Source organism: Lotus japonicus, chromosome 6, assembly GCF_012489685.1.
Source record: "Lotus japonicus ecotype B-129 chromosome 6, LjGifu_v1.2".
Lineage (NCBI taxonomy): Eukaryota > Viridiplantae > Streptophyta > Magnoliopsida > Fabales > Fabaceae > Lotus > Lotus japonicus.
In genome coordinates, this window is record NC_080046.1 from 48181599 (window position 1) to 48203348 (window position 21750).

The 21750-nt window shown below is 35.7% G+C and overlaps 4 protein-coding genes across 7 annotated transcripts; all 4 read right to left on the reverse strand.

Moving 5' to 3' along the window:
- Positions 1 to 3596: 3596 nt before the first annotated feature.
- Positions 3597 to 4292, reverse strand: LOC130725455 (uncharacterized). Its single transcript, XM_057576680.1, has one exon. The coding sequence runs from the start codon at positions 4290 to 4292 to the stop codon at positions 3597 to 3599; it is 696 nt and encodes a 231-aa protein (XP_057432663.1).
- Positions 4293 to 10479: 6187 nt separating this feature from the next.
- Positions 10480 to 11600, reverse strand: LOC130722086 (3'-5' exonuclease-like). The gene has a single exon (XM_057572708.1). It carries the CDS (start codon positions 11390 to 11392, stop codon positions 10754 to 10756), a length of 639 nt encoding a protein of 212 aa, XP_057428691.1. The 5' UTR covers positions 11393 to 11600; the 3' UTR covers positions 10480 to 10753.
- A 443-nt stretch (positions 11601 to 12043) lies between these two features.
- Positions 12044 to 13862, reverse strand: LOC130722084 (E3 ubiquitin-protein ligase RZF1-like). 4 transcript variants are annotated; one of them, XM_057572705.1, is made up of 3 exons: positions 13778 to 13862; positions 13123 to 13259; positions 12044 to 13039 (listed from the first exon to the last, which is right to left on the reverse strand). In XM_057572705.1, exons 2-3 carry the CDS (start codon positions 13172 to 13174, stop codon positions 12369 to 12371), a joined length of 723 nt encoding a protein of 240 aa, XP_057428688.1. In that variant the 5' UTR covers positions 13175 to 13259; positions 13778 to 13862; the 3' UTR covers positions 12044 to 12368. The 4 variants fall into 4 exon arrangements, with proteins under 4 accessions (XP_057428688.1, XP_057428689.1, XP_057428686.1 ...); XM_057572706.1 differs by having other exon boundaries at positions 13661 to 13787; XM_057572703.1 differs by having other exon boundaries at positions 12044 to 13259.
- Positions 13863 to 15963: 2101 nt separating this feature from the next.
- Positions 15964 to 18639, reverse strand: LOC130722085 (elongation factor 1-beta-like). Its single transcript, XM_057572707.1, has 6 exons — positions 18452 to 18639; positions 18207 to 18323; positions 17752 to 17806; positions 16753 to 16915; positions 16419 to 16532; positions 15964 to 16319 (listed from the first exon to the last, which is right to left on the reverse strand). Exons 1-6 carry the CDS (start codon positions 18535 to 18537, stop codon positions 16156 to 16158), a joined length of 699 nt encoding a protein of 232 aa, XP_057428690.1. The 5' UTR covers positions 18538 to 18639; the 3' UTR covers positions 15964 to 16155.
- Positions 18640 to 21750: the final 3111 nt, after the last annotated feature.

Consider the following 21750-nt stretch of genomic DNA (forward strand, 5'->3'; position numbering starts at 1 on the left):
TTTAATACTTATGGTGCGCAGCGGTGTGGCGGGAACTGTATACGTAAGTGTGAGAGGAAAATATGTTTAGTATTCTTATAAATATATAAGGGTAATGGTGGAATTTTAATAAAATAATAAGGATAAAAATGAGAATAAATTTAATAAGCTATAAATTTTAAGCTATAAGCTACCTGAGATAGCTTATAACTTAAAGCTTTAAGCTACTGAAATAAGCTCATTCACCAAACACTTTTGAAGAGCTTTTAAGCTAGTCAAATAAGCTTTAAGCTAGTCAAATAAGCTATAAGCTAGCTGAAATGGCATGCCAAACATAGTCTTGGTATCATAGGATAGGATGATTAAATGTTAATATAAAATTATTTTTGTAGAGAGTACACAAAAGTTATACCCATTAAAATTTTCAACCTCGTAATTTGTAAGAATTATGGTCACTTTCGTTAATGTCTTTTTTTAAGGAGTATGCATTAATAATGTAAAGAGTTTTACGCATGCACTCAATCATATCACTTTCAATTTTATTTTAAATATCTTAAACTCAAATTTAGTTACTCCCTCCGTTCCTAAATAACTGATACTAATTTGGTTCTTTTTTTTTGTTCCTATTTAACTGATACTTTTACAATTTCAAGAGAGCATTAATGCTACTTTATCAATTGTGCCCTTCATTTATTGTTGGTAGGAAAATTGAAAAGTTAGAATTGATAAGAGAGATAAAGGGTATAATAGGAAGTTAGATAGTAATTTTAGTAAAACAAGAATATTAATTGCTACTTCTTAATATTTGTGCCACAACCTTAAAGTATCAGTTATATAGAAACGGAGGGAGTATGAAATAACAAATTAATGAATTCCAATTTGTTGACCATGTAAAACGGTTTTACACCGACAATGCACAATAATTAAACTCTTTTTTTAAATACCTTTTCCCTTAAAGCATTTTTTTTTCTAAAAATGAGATGACCTTTGGGCATAGACCAGCCGACCAAATTGATAGCTCGGGATCTCGTCAAGTCAATCGAGTACTTAATGACATCGTTCATTTTTTTTTCGCGGTGAATGAGAAAACAAGGATATGCATACTCAAATTGCAGGTCTTGTCGAACTAAGACAACATAATCAAGTCCTCTAGGCCTAGTCGCTGAAGGTTACTCAAGATCGACAACAGAGGGAGGAGGAAAATCTTGGTGACGCAGTGGTCGAGGTCCCTAAAAAACAATTGGGAAATTCAAAAAAGTGAAAGAATTCGATCAATTTGGAAACCTAGAATAAAGTGTGAAGAATGAAAAGTTCCCAGTTCTCACACAAAGAAGCGTTACTTTATGACACACAATCATTATCAAAGATACAATTGTTGGAAACATGTATATTCATTAATTGCAAAAGACTTTGGAAGTTGAAAGTTTGAACTCTGAACAAAAGCCAAGTGATACCTAGAGTAATTATTGCTCGGCAGAGTTGAAGAAACTTGACATTGTACCCATTGCTTGGCAAGCTGTGGCCTTCTGCTCCGACCAACCAAAAAGGCAACAAGACCCTATATCATCTCAGCCGACCTAAATGTCTCACAACTAAGTGAGCACCCAAGCGGAAGACGAGATGACTTAATGAGGAACATGTCATTTGAGCTAAGGCCAATTAAGCGGCGAGACACCAACTCATTCATTAGCGATTATGCAAGGCGGCCCAAGGGCAGCTAGGATCTTGGAAGGCCTTTTAAAGGAACTTCCTAAAGACTTTCAGAGACCGTTATGATGGACACGAGCCTATAAATACACCCGTAGTTGTTCATTTATGTACACATTACTCATTATTTTCCTAACTTAGTGTATTAAGGCAAAAGTGATGGAAGGATCAAAAGTGTAATATCAAACAAACAAGAGGGACCAAAATCTCTAGTTTTAAAACACAGGGACCAAACTCATACAATTGCATGTGACCAAAATTACAATTAAGTCTATTAATTTTATTTGTTATATTAAAACCGTAATATATTTCCTAATTCTATCGTTTGGTATGCAAGTATGGTCATATAAAAGCCTCATAATTTTTTTTCGTATAAACACCTGGTACCAGTCACCCTTTGGATGCCGTCAGATTCGAGATTTAGTCACTGTTAAGGCTCTTCATCCCTCCCCCAGAACGTATTGTGTGGGGATCGAACCCGATAGCTCTTCCTGCACACTCATCCTGCGTTGCCAACTGAGCTATCCCTCTTGGATAAAACCTCATAATTTAGTAAAGTATTGAAATTCAATAATTTTACAAAAATAGTCTTTAATATTTTTTATGTATTGAATTAATTTTTGAGAAAATAAAAGTCCTAATTTTTTTTAGGATGACAACGAGGGCTGGTTTAGAGTTAGCATCAACGAAGCCGTGCGACCATTACTATACAAAGCATGAAAACGAGGGCAAGTTTGAAGTTTGGTTTAGAAGAGATTGAGATTCTGGTACTGGGTGAAATTTCACGACTGTGGTGGCTCAAAGGGTGAAATGCGATGTGTTGAGGTTAGTTCAACACATCAAATTAAACAGACCCAACCTTACCATGTTAATGTTGTACAAAGGGATGACAACGAGTCGGGTCGGGCTCGGGTTTTGCCTTTCCCAAACCCAAACCCATCGGGTTTACCTAAACCCGATGTATCCTTAGACCCATGTCCTAACCAAACTTGATGTATAGACTTTTTTCGCAAAACAAGACGCAAATTATATTATTTTGTTGTGAATAAAATTTGGTATCTTGTTGTTCAAATATGACCGAATTGTTAACCAATCAAGTTGTTAACATGATATATATATGAGTAGTTTTGTATTTTATATATATTGTTCGGATTCAAGTGCAGGTTTCACTAATATCAGATTCAAACTCAATCATATCGAATTTTACCCGTAAAATCGGGTCGGATTTAGGCGGGTACCCGCGAGTTTGGGTTCTATTGCCATCCCTTACAATATCCTAGTATGTTTGATAGAATATTCTATAAAATTATATTCTAACAACAACAACAATAGCCATAATATTTAATATTTTCTTAGAAATTTGGCCGCAAATTTCTTGACTAAATTTGCTCTTTCCCGTATAGGTTTTGTCTTGATAGAAATTATAAGACCCCTTCAGGTGTTGAGGGGATCCTATCTTCAAATGTTGCTTCTATTATTTCTTAAATGAATTATCATTATTGTTAAAAATAAATTCAATCTTTTCTTACTGTCAACCGTGACCTGAAGGATTATCAAAATTGCAGGTTATGTTCTACGTTGCAGGCTTATAAAAAAAAAAGTTCTACGTTGCAGAATAATGCTATTAACTCATTGCCCACTTGCCTATAAATTTTTTTTTACCCACTTAAGGTGTTTATGGGACCTAGCGCAGTACTTGACACAACATTCTCAAGTGCACCATAAAGATTGATATGAACAAACAAGGAAATTAAAAAGGGTCTCAAAACCAATTCAAACACTTATGGCCAAATTCAAAGGAAGTTAAATAGACAAATTTCTAGTTTTTTTATTAATCACATTTCCCCAACAATAACTTGATCCACCTCCTTCTCATTAATATATGTGTTCTTCAGCTTTTACCACTTAAACTATTTTTTGCCGAAGTTAAAAATTAGGAAAATTATAAGACCCAAAACGATTGCTTCTACGGCTGCAAGAAAAGCTGCAACAATTATGTCCTTTCGACTATTAGGTTGCAGCTCATGATCAATTTGGGAAATAGGACCTGCGTTATTCTGGACTAACCAAGGAACAATACAATCCGAGTGGTAAATATGGTTGCATGGCATCTCGATGACCATAGAGCCCGGTACATCTCTTTCTTGGCTCTGATTCATGCTGTCCAGTTCAACTATCCCGTAACAAACTCGACAGCGCTGAACGGAACCAAGATGTGGCTCCAGTGTATCATGTGATGGTGCAGGAGCCACGGGACCAAGCTGATTGAATCCAGCATCTTCATCTTCGTTTCGCAACAATTGATCCATCTCCTTCTTAATATTAACAATCTTTTTCAACATCTCCACATAGATCTTCGCCATTCTTGCTGCGCCAACTCCGGTCGGACCAAGCCGATTGGATTCAACAACTTCCCCCAACAAGTTCGTCTCTGCCAAAATATTAGCCCGCTTCTCCTGTATCTCCTTCACAATGTTTCTCTCTCCGTCGACTCCAGCCACCGGACCAAGCCGGTTGAATTCAGCTGATAGGTTCCGGAGCAATTTGATCTCCTTCGAAAGATAATCCAGCTTTTCCAGCATCTCCGCATAGGTCATCATCGCCATGTTTCTCCCTCGGTTCACTCCCTGCTCAAGGTCTGGGTAGAGTTTTATCGGAGCCATTAAGGTTATTGATCAATGAAAAAGGTATACGCAAGATTTTATATTTGAAGAATGCTATTCTATTGATTCTTCTATTGTATGCTTTAATAGAGAAATATTTAATCGACTAACAAACTAACTGATATAAAACCTGATTCCTAAAATTAAGTCACTAAGAAGATATCAAATATATTTAAATGTAACTTTGATTTTAAAAATAACTAATATTATCCCTATTTGAAAAATTAATGCCTAAAGATAAAAACAAACTCTCAAAATCTATATATTTTATCTTAAATCTTAATTGCAGCTATTACACTATAAAAAAAATCCTCTTTAATATAATTTAATTTCCAAAATAATTAAAAAACAAATCCTCTTTCTAAAAACAAATTCCTAGAAACTAGGGGTGCTCATCATAAACTAAACCAAATTAAATACTTTGGATTTACTAGTTAATTGGCTTTGTTAAATTTTTTGAAAGATGGATTTTTTTTGAAAGATTGAAAGATGGAATTCAAACCAAACCAATTGTAACATTCATAAATTTATTGTTTTTCAACCCGATTACCGGTATTTTTTCCATATTTAATGTGATACTTTATATCCTTATGTACACCTTTAACTTTTATTTTTGATGTAAAAAAAACTTTTATTTTATATTTAAAAAAAATTATATTTTTATTTTACCTTTAAAGTTATTTTGATCATCCTCTTGTGACAAAAAAAAAAGTTATTTTTGACTTTGTCAGTGTGGTAATCAAGTGTTATATTTTTTGGTAAATAGAGGAAAACTACAAATAAAAAAGCAACAGCCTAAACACAATCAGCCCAATGCCTAGGGGTGGGAATAGGCTGGGCCTAGGTAGACTTTGCATAAATAGGTCTAGCCTGTTTAAAAATCTTAAGGCCTGTGGCATGTCAAAGACTTTTTTTCGAGTCTGGCATGGCCTGGTAGCCTATTTAAATGTCCATTTCACAACAAGAGTTTTACGTTTGCTAACAAACTTATTTGTACAAAAGCTATCAAACTTATAAACTAACGTGTTAAATTATACTAAAATATTTTTTTCAACAATCAGACTCATAATATTATAAGATATTAGGTAGAGATGAAAATAAACGAGAGATTATGTTGGTTTCTTAGAGTCAGAGAGTCAATATAAAATCACACTTCATATTAAGATATTTAAATGCGTTATATATCTATTTTCTAAATAGACTTATAACTTTGAGTCATTATATAAGTCAATTTTCTTAAATATATAAAAATGTCAATAAGTATATAATATCAAGATATTATGATAAATTTTTAATATATAGACATCATTAATTGTAAAATATATTTACACTAATCATATTTACAATGTACCATAAAAATACTAATCTTTTTACTTAAAAAGGCTAGCCTATAAGGTTTATAAGACTTTTTGAATGGCCTGAGCCTAGGTTTTTTTAACTAAATAGGCTTTTCAAAAAGTCTAAGCCTTGCCTATGTAGTATTTACCAATTTGGTATGGCCTGGCCTAGGCCTGTGGTAGGCTAGGTCATAGACCCCTACGAACGGCCTGACCTATTCCCACCCCTAACAACACCGATTTGAAGCCAACATCAAACTCAACACAGGTGGGGTAAGGATTAATTCCGAAGACCAAATTGATAACGCAAGCCCAAAGAAGCAAGTCTGTCAGCATACATATTAGCCTCACGCGAGACATGTCTGAAACTAACACGCCACATACAGTTTGAAATATAAGTAATCTCCACTAACAAAGCTCCAAAATGTGATGGGAGAGAGGGGAATCCAGCATCTAAATAGCATCAAGCGAGTCACTCTCACAAATGACATGTTGAAAACCCAACCATGTTTGATGGTCATCAACTCAGCCAAGAGCGCACAAGACCCGATAGATGATCCCGAGAAACCCCCAACCAAGAAGTAGAAGCATTACGAACAAGACCACCTAATCCCATTAACGGCTTGCGTGAATCAAAGTTGTCGTCAGTGTTCAGTTAACAACAAACCCACTAGGGCAAGACCAAAGAAGCTTGCTGGAGTCGGAGGAACCAAAAATGGGTAGAGGACTTAGGAACTCATCACACTCTGTTATTGATGTCGTGATTTGCTGCAAGACATACTCCACATTCCATGAAGAATCCTCAAAAATCACACTATTACGCCAAGTGTGATATAGTCATTGTCCAGTAATATATTTTAGATAAAAAGATTAATGAACCCCGTGTGATATCCAATGTGGCATTTTTAAAGAGTGCTCTACGCCCCTGTGCTACCCTCCTATGGTGCTTTTCGCAGGGATTTTTGTTGCTGAATGCATGTTCTTGGTTGCCTCTAAGCATGTTCCTCTTTCTGCGGAGCTGTCGGAGTCTTATGAAGTTTTAACCAGGGCGCAGAGTGCCTTGTTGATGGGGAAGCGCTTACACACATGGAGTATGCTCAAAGACCTTCTTAGAGTAGGAGTGAGTGTGTTGTGGTTGTTGTTTGGCTTTTGGGGTTTTTTGAGGGGTGGTGGGGGGTGCTTCGGGGCTTTGATTTTTTGGGGGCTTTTTCTCTCTGTCTGGCTTTGGGGATTATTCTTTGTTGTATTGTTAATTTTTTGTATTCCCTTTTAAAGAGGATCGTATATTTTTGATATTATACTCATTAATATAACTAGTATATAAACTATCATATGTGCGCAGCTAGCCCATTTTCCTGAAGATAAATTTCTGACATATCAGGCTGTAATGTAAAAATATTACAAAAACTAATTGTGAATTTTGTACCCTGGGTACCTGTTAATGTAGCACCTACACATACCTTTCCCACCGCTAACAAAATATTGCAATTAATGGAGGCAAGAAAAACCAAGTGATACGAAGTTGGATGCTTACCATCAGGTCCATCACTTTTATTCAGCCTGGAAAATTTCATTCAATTGATGTGTATTGTTTGTGCTAGCTAGCTAGGTTTAACTATGAACAAAAATATAAAAAGGGTGTAAAATAGTTTTACAATGACATCAAATCATTTTATGTCACATAGGATAAACTATTACATTTCCCTTCTATTTAAATTATATTTTTTAATGTGATAGAAAACAATTGAGTGTCTTCACATGGACACTTGTATCATATCATATGTACGTACCATTACCGCTGCCTATAAAATAAAACTTTTAGTAACATAAAAATTCAGAAAACTCTATTAACTTTTCTTTTTAATTTAATAATATGAAAGAAAATCCTAGGTCTAGAAACACAGAGGTTGTAATAAAGCTAGCCTCGAGTTCAAAAAAAAAAGCTAGCCTCAATTTCCTTTCACTCCCCAATTTCATGCTTCCCCTGTGTCATACCTAAAATCCACAAAACAAAGACGAATAAAAGACACCAGAAGATTGGCAATGTATTTTGGTCAACGGTTTTGCTACCATGAGAACTAACACCTCCTTCTCGTGGAAGTTCAACCGGCGGCTGATTTGGACTACCACGAGAAGGAGTAGCACAACTTCCTTCAGGCGGAAGGCAGTTTTGAGAAGGTGTAGCACGTACTCTCTCCGGTGGTGGCAATTTAGTTCGGCAAACCGGACATGAGTTTTGCTCAACTAACCAAGGAACAATACAGTCCAAGTGGAAAATATGCTTGCATGGCATCTCCGTGGCCTTGGAACTCAGCTCAAATCTTTCTTGACAAACTGGACAGTACAAATCAGAGCAAAGATGCTCCTCTGTGATCTTCATAGCAGGCATTGTATCCATTAACCGACAACGCCGTGACGCCGGAGACCAATTACCATGCAGATCATTGCGTAAGAGTTCCCTCATATAAAGTTCTACTTCCATTCTCCTTCTTTGGTTCTCCAGCCTTTGGTTCTGCAGTTGTCGTTGGGTCTGATGTAGATAGATCCGCAATCGCAGCAGTTTGATCCGCAGCAATTGCCTCTGCCACAAACCTTTACACCTCCTCAACATCCCCATGTTTCTTCTTCCTTCCCCCGCCGACTCTCCCTCCAAGGGCTCTGGTACACGTTTTGGCATAGCCCCAGAAACCAAGCTAGGTCAAAACAATTCCTTAAACCTGAATAGAGGAGTTTGATTGAATTGTGAAGTTGATACATATATATATTTATAGCTGGACTAGAGAATCTTTTCTTAAATTAGCTTTGCTCTATTCTTGGTAAGAAATAATAAATTAAATAATGCAATCATTGACTAATTAATTATAAAATAAATGAGATGAATATGAATAAGAATTGTATGCAATCAAATCTCCTTATATTGTGAAGACAAATAAATGAGATGATCTGAATGAGGATTTAATGTAATTAAATCTCCTTAGATTGACCGTACACAATTTTTGTTATACGTCTTTTTAAAGTGTGGTGTTGTCGAGAATAACAATTTTGAATTGTAAAAGCTGAAAACATGTTTGATGTAATGTTTTTATGAATAAATTAGGAAGTTGATCCTTCGTACTGGTGTAGTGACGTACAAGACCTTGAAAAGGTACTTGCCAACTATGACCTAGTCAAAGTGGATGTCGAGGGAGATGTGTTTCATGCAAGAGTGCATGATAGAACAGAGAGCTACACGTGTGGTTCATATGTTGTCACACTAAATAATTGAAGGGCAGTTTAGGACAACGAAGCAGAAGTCATAATTCGTAAAGGATCGTGCAACCACATGTTGCTTTTGGGAGCCCTGAGAAATCAGATTATCACTTAAGATGATGAGAAACACTAGAGTAAACGTGCAACCAATAGAGTTCCTAGTCCAATATGAATTATTAGAGTATGCTCTAAGAGTAGTAGACGAGCAACGTTGTAGCAATAGGTCATGCATGAGAGTACCTTTAAGGTGCCTCCAAGCGTGCTTGACTGCACTCCTATGCTCCTCAGTTGGAGTAGACACAAATTGAGTAAGGTGGATCACTGTAAAAGCAATCTCAGGTCTTGTCAATGGAAGATATTGTAGTTCGCCTATGACTTGGCGATAGAGATGCACATGGCAAGGCAGTGATGCAGTCTCCATGGAAGATTGCTCCATTTGTGTGGTCAACGGCTTAGCCTGGTCCATTTTGTGGCGGTGAAGGATGTCCAGATGTACTTGAGTTGAGAGAGTAGTTTATGCTCTGGGCATGGTTTCATGTTTTAACTAAGGCAAGCAAGCCCAAAATGTTTTATAGTTCGAAAATTTTGTAAACAATACCGTATACAACGTGGGGTGTTTTGAGGTCATTGGTAGGGTTTTGGTGCTAATGCTTGTGGGTTTTAGGTTTTTGGGAGGTTTCTGCCACAGTGGCTAAGCTTGTTGTCAGCTTTTGTTGACGTGGTTACTATACCCATGTTGAGAGGAGACATTTCTCAACTCTATCCTTATATCTTTCATTTTCTAAAAAAACAATATCGTATACGAACATTGACGGTTCAGATTCGGAGTAGGTAGCCTATTATATAGATATGCAACAATCTCCATTGAAAAAGGCCTAAATTCATGAGGGAGTGAGGTGTAATGAAGAAGAGCGCGACCAGGGGCAACAATTTGGCGATGACGATGCTCGGTCATGTCATTTTGCTGCGGAGTGTGTGGTGCTGGTGTATAGCAATTAGCAACTGATAGTCTGATACCATGAGATGACAAGTATTTTGTAGGCCTAAAAATTGTCCACCATTATTGAAAGAGAAATTTATGGATCTGTTTGATTGCAGTTCTTGTTTTCAGTTTTTAAAACAGTTTTCAGAAACAATTCTTAAAAACAATTTTCAGAAGAAGAAAACAGTTTGAATGACATGTTTTCAAATATTTAGAAAACTGATATCTGAAAACTAAAAACTGAAACTGAAAACATCTTTTAGCTGTTCTAGTTTTTTAGTTTTAAAAACTGAAAATGAGAACTGTTTTCAAAAACCCCAAACTGGGGTTTTTGAAAACAGGTCTTACCAAACAGGTTTTCAGTTTTTAAAAACTGAAAACTGTTTTGAAAACAGTTAACAAACAGGCCCTATGATTTCCTTTCCAAATTGTTTCTCAACCAATGCATGATAAGTAGGAAAAATTTCAGCCACATACAAAGCCATCACTGTGCTTCAGTCTGGAAAATTTCATTCAATTAATGTATATTGTTTGTGTTACAACGAAAGAATGGAACACTTGATTCGAAAGGAAACAATCACTGTCATGGATTATCAGATTATGCGCTAATGATGTCTATAGACTCAACTGGTACAAAAACAACATTATGTACCAACTCAATTATTCATTTAACAAACAGCAGCAAGCATTGCACATCTAGCATCTGTGCCAAGTACACCAGAAAACAGAACAGCAACAACAACAACAGTAAAATTTACAGAGACTAGTACAACATATGCAAACATATTCAACCAAATTCTACTAGTAGTTACCAATAATCTACAATACTTGATGAGTTATGATGACAACTTGCCGAAAACGAGTCCCTTCCCCAACTTATAAGAGTAATAAGCATCAGCACAAGCATAGTGCGCTTGCACACAAGTGAGTTCCTTGGCTTCCCAGTTACTTAAAGCAACATGTTTTGGCTTGTCCATTTCTTCCCCTATAAGATTTTTCACCAAAGTCTTCAACCCTGCTCTTTTGAACCCTTTTTCATCAAACTCCTCAGCTGCCATATGACCAATATCTGCAAAATTCGCTATCAGCAACCCGTAATCTTCCAAGAGCTTCTTCGCGTCGCCACGTATTTTGACCCCTGTGTAGGTTATGTTTGGGTTGTAAAGGGCCTTGTAAAGAGCTTTTGGGATACACGGTGCTCGGTAGAGCTGGAAGATGAGGCAACAGTGTTTGATGCAGAGTTGTATGGTGGCAACTGGGTTCTGAACCCCACGAGTAAAACTCGGACGCCATTCGATGTCGAGGCCAACAACTTTCTGGTGATGACGGCTTGCTTGAAGATGACTTTTGATCCATGAGGCAGCTAGTGTTGGACATGAGGTGACTATGGTTCCGATGACACGGTTGTGGATGGCTACTCTATGAACCGTTGCTGGTGTTTTACAGGGAGGATGTTTGTCAACATAAAACCCCATCACTGTTATTGGGCAAAGAGAGGATCAAAGGTAAGGAGTGTTAGTACGAAACTTGCAGGCTTTGTGGATGGTGATAAACCTTGAGAGTAAGAAAGGTTACATTGTCAATAATTGTAAAGGAATGGTTGATTAGAACATGGTGGGGTATGTATTGTCTGGTGATCGTATTTATAGCCCATCAGGTGAAGCCACCTCCCCCTCAAGTAAAAGTGAGACAAAAGAGTATTTGTCAAGGTTGCTTTAGCACATGTGAGTGATTTACATCAATAAAAAAGGAAAGTTTTCTCTCAAAATATTTGGTTAAATAGAAAGGGAACAAAAGAAAACAAATGATGAGTATGTTTGCCATTTTTTAGGAAAAAAAAGTACATAAAATATAGTTCATTCAAAAGGGCCATTTTTCCCTTTTCATCCAAAGTTGAAAATTTCATATTTTCTACCACTTTTATGTGCACATGAGCACAAAATTGCCATCACTTAGAGGAATAGAGCCCACATATTTTAGTCTTAACCCTCAATTTTAATCGCAGACCAAACTACAGAAAAGACATCTTCACCTCCAAAATCTTCTCTCTTAAACTCGTTCTCCAAAATCACCTAAATCAAACAAACAGCTAGAAGGCCAATGCACCAAAGCTAAAATGTCTAAGATACTAAATCAAAAGGTAAATTGAGTTACTAAGAGTCTAAGATACAAAATGTAAACTGAGTTACAAATAGTTTAAGATGCTTCCAAGTAAATTACATTTACAAAGATTTTCACAAACTTCTATCTAGTATCCAGTGAGACTTAAGTTCAATGTACAATCTTCAGAAATTTTAATTCATATCATTCAAATTTACAAGCATTATTTTACGGCCAAGTATACTTATCCAGGAGAGAAATGAAACCTTTAGTATCAGAGGGCCATCCACTAGAACTTCTTCCTTTGTTCTGATCACGTAAGAGCTGCTTCCCCCATTCTCAGCACAATGATTAATTAGCATTTGAACTGGAAGAACGAAATGGCCACAAAAACGATAGTGGATTTCTCCTTCTATGGTTCAGCTGGCTATTCTCATTGCTATTGGCATTCCTTCTTCGTCCCCAATTTCGACCACCCCGAGAACGACTGCGTCCTTCAGGTGGCAGCTCAATTCGGCAAACAGGACACGAGTTATGCTGAACTAACCAAGGAACAATACAGTCCGAGTGATAAATATGGTTACACGGCATCTCCCTGGCCTTAGAGCCCAGCTCGAATCTTTCTTGACAAACCGGACAGTGCGAATCAGAGCGAAGATGTGCCTGCGCGATCTTAATAGTCGGCATTGCATCAATCGAAGAGCGCGATGCAGGAGCCGGACCAAGCCGATCATTGACATTGAGTTGTTCAATAAGTTGTTCTAGTCCAGGACCCATACCGAATTCGACGCGTCTAGGAACACCTCTTGAGCTACCAGTAGGCAAGGAGAACCCAGGACCTTGATCATGAACTATCAGATAAGAACCAGAACTAAAAACACCCCAAGTCTGTTCAGGAACTAGGCCAGAACCAGACCCCCTTCTAATATCAAAGTTTGGGTCTCTATTACCAGCCATTCTCCGCCTCATATAACTGTCAACAGCATCTCTAAGCCCAATTCTAGGTGCAGAACCTCTTTGACCTATAACAGAGTGAATAGCATCGAATATGTCAGGCGCTTGAGGATCTAATGATGAAAAGCCATGTTGGGGTGCAATGCCTTGCCTCTCATTAAGTTCTTGCACAAAGCTTCCATCACAATAAGGGCAAGTGACATCTCTCCCTGCTAACAAGATTGGCTGCCTGCATGTGTAACACCAATATGTTGCTACACTTGACATCCTTTCTCTTTCACTTTCCTTCTGCATCAAATAGAGAAAGATTCAGAAATAATACTGAGCAATCAAATGAATTTTACAGAAAGGCAAAAAAAAAAAATCAAATGAATTTTGGATTCTTCTGTTATCATCATCAGACAATAAAGCAAACAGGTGAAGTGCAACATTTACAGAAAGGCAACAAAACTCTCTAAATTCCCAGTTCCCACAAGCAAATTGAAAAATAACAATCAATTACTTCAGATAAATTGAGAAACATAATACATGCAAAAAATACTAGAGAGAAAAAGCACAGCAAAATTCCAACTAAAAATTAATATTAGAAATAAACACATCATCATATTCTCATCAAAGCACAAAACTTTGAAATGGGGTTTCAGTAAAACAAAAAACCCATAATTGCAATTACGAAATTAAGTTCATACCCAGGTAAAATCCACTGAAGAAATTCAAATTCAAAAGCAGCAAACAAAATGATAAGAGAAAGAAAAAACCCAATGAAAGGGAGAAAAAATATTCAGGATTCATGAGAGTGAAATTACCGGAGAGAAAACCAAAGACAAAAGTACAATGAAGGAAGGAAAATTCAAAGCATGATAACGTGAGATTGTGAGCAAATAGATTAAAAAAAACACCGAAACTTACATAGTATCATAGTGAGAGCCCCAACCATTAGATTTCACACCCCTAATTTTCGGATTTTCAAGTTCCGAATTATTTCGGAATCTTAGATTCCGAAATTAATTCGTGATTTTTAGTTCAAAATACATCTAGCACCACACTTTTGAGTAAAAAACCACACTTTTGAGTAAAAAAGTGCTTCGGAAACCTTATTTCCGAAATATTTCGGAAACTGAGTTTCCTAAGTGGGGTGACATTTCTAATGATTGGGGTGCCAAATCTAATGATCTATCATAGTATTTGATGGGGTCTTCCCACTTGAGGTTCGAGGGAAAAGTTTAGTGATTTTCACAGGTTAACAAGTTTGACTTTTGCTTCTTAGTTGCTTTCTGTTCAACTAAAATGGAACCCAATTTTGGCTTAACCTATATTTTTCTTCTTTTTTAATCATACATCTACTACATCAATTACTATCTCTATATATTTCATATAGATAGTCATTGTGAATATAATATTTCACCATATTATCGTTCAGCGCATTAAGCGGTAAAATATTGAGTGAATGAAATTTTGTAGTCACTTAAACACACTTTAACTTATACAAAATTAGTTATTGTGTGTATTTTGTAATATAACTAGAAAAATATTTATATTCTTGTTTCATTTGATATAATACGCACAAAGTTGTAATTGTGTGTTGTATTATCACAAATCAAATGGATTAGGATTTATATTGCGTGCTTATGAAGTAATTGTTTTACGCTTCTTACTTGGTATAGCTTGTTACGTGGATCGTGAGTGGAAACCTAGTTTTTATATGGGTTATTATTGCATATTTTGTTCATGTTGCAGGCGTTACTTTGTTTTATTAATCTATCTAGTTAGTTAAGGAAGCTTTTCTGACAACACGCCTCTAAGAAACTTTGGTACTCTCAACTTTACAATAGTATTTCATATTTCAAGTTCAACATAACATTCTTAATTTCTTATGCATCCATTTTATAACTTCGCATGACAATGACATACATTGAGTCCACTTGGTTTAAAGTTTGAACAAATTAAATTAGGTAAACTTGAGTTTAAAATAATTCAGTTTGAGAGAAAAAAAATGCATGTTTGAGAATGATACTATAAAAACAAGTTTAAAAAGAAAAAGAAGAAAAAAGGTACATGCACTATGCACTCACATGAAAATATTTTTTTTTTACATTATCAACTAATCAAATTTTAAAATTGTGAAAAATATTATTTTATTTAATTTAATTTGTGATTGTTGCACATCTTTAAAATTTGATTGGTTGAAAAAATGACAACGTAAAAAACCCTTCTAAACATCTAATTGATTTGGTTAATTTATTTACTTTGTTATTGAATTTGAATAAAGTCAATTTTAATTAGCTCGGTTATCCAATTTATCTTTATTCAACCTGAATGAACAATGATCACCCAATTTTTTTTTTTTAATATTTCTGCTCTTAAAACTTTAGTATTTACATTTTTTTATTTTACTTTTAAAAATTATTTCAACTTTGTTATCCGGTCATTTTTTAACTTCCTCCAGTCCTTTTTATAAGGAACACTTTTGAGAAAATGTAATGTTTCTTATAAAAAGGACCCTTAAAATTACAAAAAAATTGGAATAAAAATGTCATTCCCATCAATGTGAATCATTTAAAGCCTTTTTTAATTTCTCTTTTAAACTAAGCCACCCAGTGACCTAACCTTGGGTGGAATTTGGTGAAGTTAAAGCTGGAGAGATAATTGCGGAGGAGAGTCTCACAAAGATCCAGCATGCCACATACTTCTCGTCAAAATTTGAATATCCCTCTACCAAAAGGACTTGATTTTCACACATACTAAAATTCAAGGACTAAAGTCTCTCCTACTTAACATAAATACAAACAAAAACGTCGTTTCAAAATTGACGTTACAATAGTCAAAACTCAAGCATGACAAAAGATAATAAAGAATCGCAAACCAAACGGAGGTGAAGGAAGTAAGCCATGAAGCAAAATTGCACACTGAAGTTTGAGGTTGAGCCAACAAAAATCAAGTGGTCGGGACCACAAACAAATGGAAACCCTTCAACAGTTCTCAAGAATAACACTTAAGGGAACACCATCACATATTCAGAATATATATTTCTTTTACTTCGTCCATAATTCTAGAAACAAAAAAGCAACATTCAAGCACAAGCTAGACACAAATGATGAAAAGGGGTGGGGGATAAATGCTTATCAAATAAAAACAGACTTGTCAGCCGCTTGAAAATGGCTATGCTGAAGTTCGAAAAGAAAACTTAGATTTTGTTAAATGCAACAATGTCACAGCTCTGGATAAACTCGTCACGAGGCTCGGCAGTCAGACACTCCTCGATGAGGGTGTCCACAGATACAAGGTCATCAACAATGGTCAACATGATCTGCAACTTCTTGATGCCATAACCAACAGCAACCAGTTTGGCTGTGTAACATAACATCAACAAAGAATTTTGTTCATATTAGAATCTATGCAAGGTAAATGCATGACATATGTCAAAAAATATAAGAAAAGTTGACATACATGCTCCCCAAAATAGACCAGGCATCTCAACACTGCGAACAGCCTCTTCCAGCTTCTTCATGTCTGTCTCATCATCCCAAGGCTTAACATCGAGCAACACAGAAGATTTCCCACCTAAAAGATTGATAACAGTTTTAACTACATTTGGTAGGGAACAAGAAAAGAGGAGCAGATAAACTAGTGCAATTTCACCATATAACTGAATGTTCTAGCTCCAATGTAACAAGCAAAAAAGTGGGTTGTATAATTTAACGGCAACTTTTTCTCAATATTTTATTTATGTTAAATGCTACATGAACTGCAAATTATAGTCAAGAATCGAAAGACATCTCACTCTCTTTCTTCTTGGCAGGCTTTTTAGCAGCCTCCCTTTCCTCCGCTGCCTTTTTGTCCTCCTCTGTCTCATCGCCAAAAAGATCAAGGTCATCATCATCTTCAGCAGTGTCCAAAGAAACCTTTTGAAAATCCTTATTCAAATCATCTTCAGCAGAAGCATCCTGTCAAGGTCAAAGAAATCCAGATAATCAAACTGGTTGAAGACTTAAAGTAATAGGCTTATTGGCCTTGGCGAAAGTACTAAAACAATATCTTACATTCATAACTTAAGGTATATTTATCTCAATGAAGTAGGATGACTTATACAAAATTCATTGCATGGGAAGCTTTTGTTCAAGAGAGTATAATGGTTTGGAGGGCTCATCAGCCAACAGAAATCACTGGATTTGGACAAAGTGGAGAGAGATTCATTACTTAAAAAGAAGCAAATTACTAGATTATTTTATCACAGCCCTCTACACTCTCTTTCTTCAATATAAAACATACGAAGTATCATCAAACCACCATCCATTGTGGTACACCCTATCATGGACTCATTCAAACAATTTTCCAATTTCTACCCAACCCATCACAAACCACTGCCCATTACTTAAAACCACTACATTCAGCCAACATTAGTCAGTAACAACAGACAATCAAAACTCCAAAGTCAATAAATAGCACACAAATATATAATGTGCCCACTACCTTGAATGCTTCCATTTTAACTACTGAGAATATTCCTTAGAAGTAGTTACAACATTGTCATAGGTGCAAATGAAAATGAAAAAAGTTAGATTGCAAAGCATATCATTTGTAGTTTATAATCACCTAAATTACAAATAATCACTCTGATGTACAAGCAATTTACAGATTTCATCCAATGTTTTTTCTATTTGCACACACATCACCCCCAATAAGTTAAGAATCACAAATTTTTTTAATATATTTGAAATGAAGGCAATAGAATTCACAAACATGAAGCAACCAAAAACAAATAAAATATATGCATGCATACCAGTTTAGCAGCAGCTTTGCCACTGAATCTTACTCCTTGAGCATTGCCAGGGAAGCTTAACATACAAAAAGGCAGGTAAATTAGTGAATAAACAAGAAGAAAAATGCTGTACATCAATAACAAAATCAACTAAAACGATTAGCCGCTTCTCTAGAGCAAGTGATTCACTTCATAGGATTCAGTAATAAATTTATAACAAAATCAACTAAAACGATTAGCCTTCTCTAGAGCAAGTGATTCACTTCAAAGGATTCAGTAATAAATTTAATAGAAAAATCACACTGTAAATTGTTCAAATTCTCTAATGTTCAATTCCAATCAATAAATATAACTCATTACTTTTACTCCCTAGAGTATATCAGCCAAATTCAATATAAAAAACCCAGATTTGAATCACAATGAGCAAAACAAAACAGACCCAGTTGCAGAAATCTGTAGAGGAACAATCAACAAACCTGGCAGCAAGGTGAGAAGAGACAGCATCGTACCACTTGGCCGCATTGGGGAAATTGTCACCTGGCTTCTCCAAAACAAAACCAAACACTTTGATGTCATCCTTGGTGAACTGATCCCTGAAATCCCAATCAGAGAAACACAAATCAGAGAAACCCCAGATGAAAAAATTGAAACTTTCAATTAACAAACAAAAATTGAATGAAAAATAGGAGAGAAATTGAGATGCTAGTGTTATTGTGTTTACCCAGAAACGTAGGTCTTGCCGGAGAGGTGGCCGTCGAGGGATTCGAGGCCTGAATCGGTGTGGAGATTTGAGAAGGTCACGGCCATGTTGAAACCTTGAGGTTGGATTGTGGAAGCGGAAGAGAAGGGTTGCAACAGAGAGAGGGGTTTCGGTGGTCAATTATCGGTATTTATAATATGAATGAATAAACCCTAGCTGAGTGAGTGGTGACTGGTGAGTGAATAAAGGTATATTCTCTTTCAATCGGAAAATAATTGGGTCATATATATGTTACAAAAATATCAAAAAGTTATTTTAATCATATCTTAGTTTCAAAAAAAAACCATATCTTTTGGTGAATGGGAGATAAAACCGCAAAGATTACGAAGCAAAAGAAATCCTAGACAATAGCGGAACAACTGCGTTTGTGGGATCATCAAGGCTGGTCAGCTCCACTTGTCGGTTAGCGCTCAAACCCGCAAGACAGTCTGCAGGGTCATTAGTCTCACCAAGAATATGATGAAGTCGGATATCCCAATTGCACGCAAGGAGAAAGGTGGATGTCCATAAAGATACTTGCGCACAAATTGATTCGAAACCGCTCATGCATAAGAATCTCCGCAATATCCAAGGAGTTTGTCTCACAAAACGCCTTCCTAACATTCAGCTCCCACAACAATTGGAGATCCACCCGCATGGCCTGCAACTCTGCAAGGAGGGGGTCGTCACCCTACATGCTTGCAAGGAAGCCAAGCTGCCAAGTCCCGTGAGAATCTCGAATAATCCGCCCATCTTCGTATGGTTCTGTGTAACACTATAGGCACTGTATCATATCTTGATCTTATTTTAGGTTTAATGGCCTACTCAAAGATGTGACTCTTTTATATACTATGATGATATGATATGACATGAGTAAGTATTTTATCTTTAGATATATCAATTATTCACAAAAATATTTTGAAAAAGAAATTCTATAATACCTTAATAAAAAATAAAATTAAGATATGATTAGAACACTCAATGATATAATCATGATATTATTTTTCTTATATTCTAATCACATCCCTTACATTCGTTATTTTCATTTTTACTCGCACATTAATTGTTTGAATGTGCGAGTGAAAAATGAAAAGAAAGAATATAAGGGGATGTAATAAATGAAAAAAAATGAGATAGTTTTCAAGTTGTTTGGAGAAAAAAATAATGAAGAATGAAAAAAAGTGAGACTGATAATTACATAATTATTATATTACCCTTATTATATAAATCTTTAAAATAGTTACATCCCACTTTCTTTAATCCATATCAAATTAACATATTTTTTAAATATAATAAATTGTAAAATATGAAGTATATTAAAATTTATAATATTTAAAATAGAAAGGTAAATTCAACATGACTATTAGGGCAAATTGGTATTTTTGTATGTATTGCTAGTAGGGGTGCAAATAGGTCGAATTAACTCGACCAATTTGACCTGATCCTAAACACAAATTAGCGGGTTGGTTCATACTATTGGGTTGGGTTGGATTTACAAAAGGACATATCAAATTGTTCGGGTATCGAATATTTGGTTTGAAATCTGAACAAACTCGACCCGAAATGAGTATTTCTAAATGTTTGATGGGTACAAGACCTTGGTGACACACCACACTCTGTTTGCCCTAATTTTTTTGCCTTATCACTCAGGATTTCACCTTCTCTAGTGGCCCCTGATCTCGTCGCCCTACCCTCACGCCACTGCATGCCACCGACGAGTTCAACATGAGTCCAAGCCCTCACGTCGAGGACCGAGCTTTATTGTACCTTGTGTTCAGAGGTTCTTCGTCACAATTCTTCCTCCGTCAAGACTTTTGCATCTCTGCATTCCTTTATCGCCTTATTCTGCCGCGATTTCATGAGCACCAATCGCTCGTCCATCATGAGCACACCTCGTCCTTCGTCGTGAACATTTAGTTGTCATGGACTCTTCAAGTATCAAGTATTAGGGGTTTCTTGGATTTTCGATCAGTTTAAAAAAATGATCTACTTTAGTAAAATGAACGAGAATGGTTCTGTTATTCTATTTTATTTCTTTAGAATGAACATTGTTTACTTCTCTGATTTATGATTAAGTATGGTGAAGTGGAGATAACATTTTGTTCTACTTATGTGAATAAATGTGCATCACTCTCCTTTTGATTAAGCATTTAGGTATGTAGAACAATGACTATGTTGTTGTGTGTCAGTATGAAATGCACCTGAAAACCTTTCAACTAAGTTGTTTAAGCTATTTTCCCAAACGGGGCCTATATATATATGTGATTTGTTAACGTTAGTGCTTGTAGAACCAATTCAGGATTTTTTTTAAAAAATGCAAGAGCCGAAGATTCAAACCGATGCAAATTGGCCACCTTTGATTTGGTTCGGGCTGGTATATGAAAAACTAAAAAACTAATTTAAGTATCCAACTGAACCCGGTTTCGATTGATCGATTTGGATCAAAACCACAACAAACCCGACCCAAACCAGCTCGTGTGCACCCCCAATTGCTAGCATGTCCATGTTTTCTTCCCGCATGTGTGAGGAATGTACTACCCTGCCCTACCCATTTGGGCTTTGTTTCTAGTAAACTTTGTCCATTGACAAAAAAAAAATGTTTATGTAAAAAATGTTATGTGAGCTGCACATGTAATTTTTCAATTTTCACATATCCAAACAATGAGGAACGTTATTTTCAACTCAAAATCAATCCCAACTAGAAACAAACAAGAGCATAGGAGAGTTGCTAGCGTTCAATACTCCTCCTGTAGCACCCAAAATATTTATCACATGTAATGTGGCCTAAAACTATTTTCTTAAAGGGCGTAAAAGTATTTGAAGTAAGTATACTCTTTATCTCCGAAAAAATAGCTCAAGTGGTAAGAACTCGAGACATATGAGTTAGGTAGGAGAAAGTTTAGTAATCAATATTTGGAAAGAGAATTTAATATTTTCAGATGTACCAAAAAATAAAATGTACTGTAATGTGTAAATATTAAACTCTTTTCTTTGAACATCAAGTTTATCAATTTAATTGTTTAAATTTTTTGTGAATGGGAAAGCTGTTTAATTGTTTAATTTAATAAATTGGATTATATTCCTCATTTCTTTTTCAATAGGTGTAGAGTGTAGACTCTCACTGTCACTTTGAGAGTCTGAGTTATTCCACACGATAACACTTGTGGAAAAGAATTATTGTGATTGTTGTAGATTCATGGTGTGAGCCTCAATTGTAGAATTCTTGGTAAGGTTCATTTATATATAAGAATTTTTTTATATTATATAGAAATATAAATTAC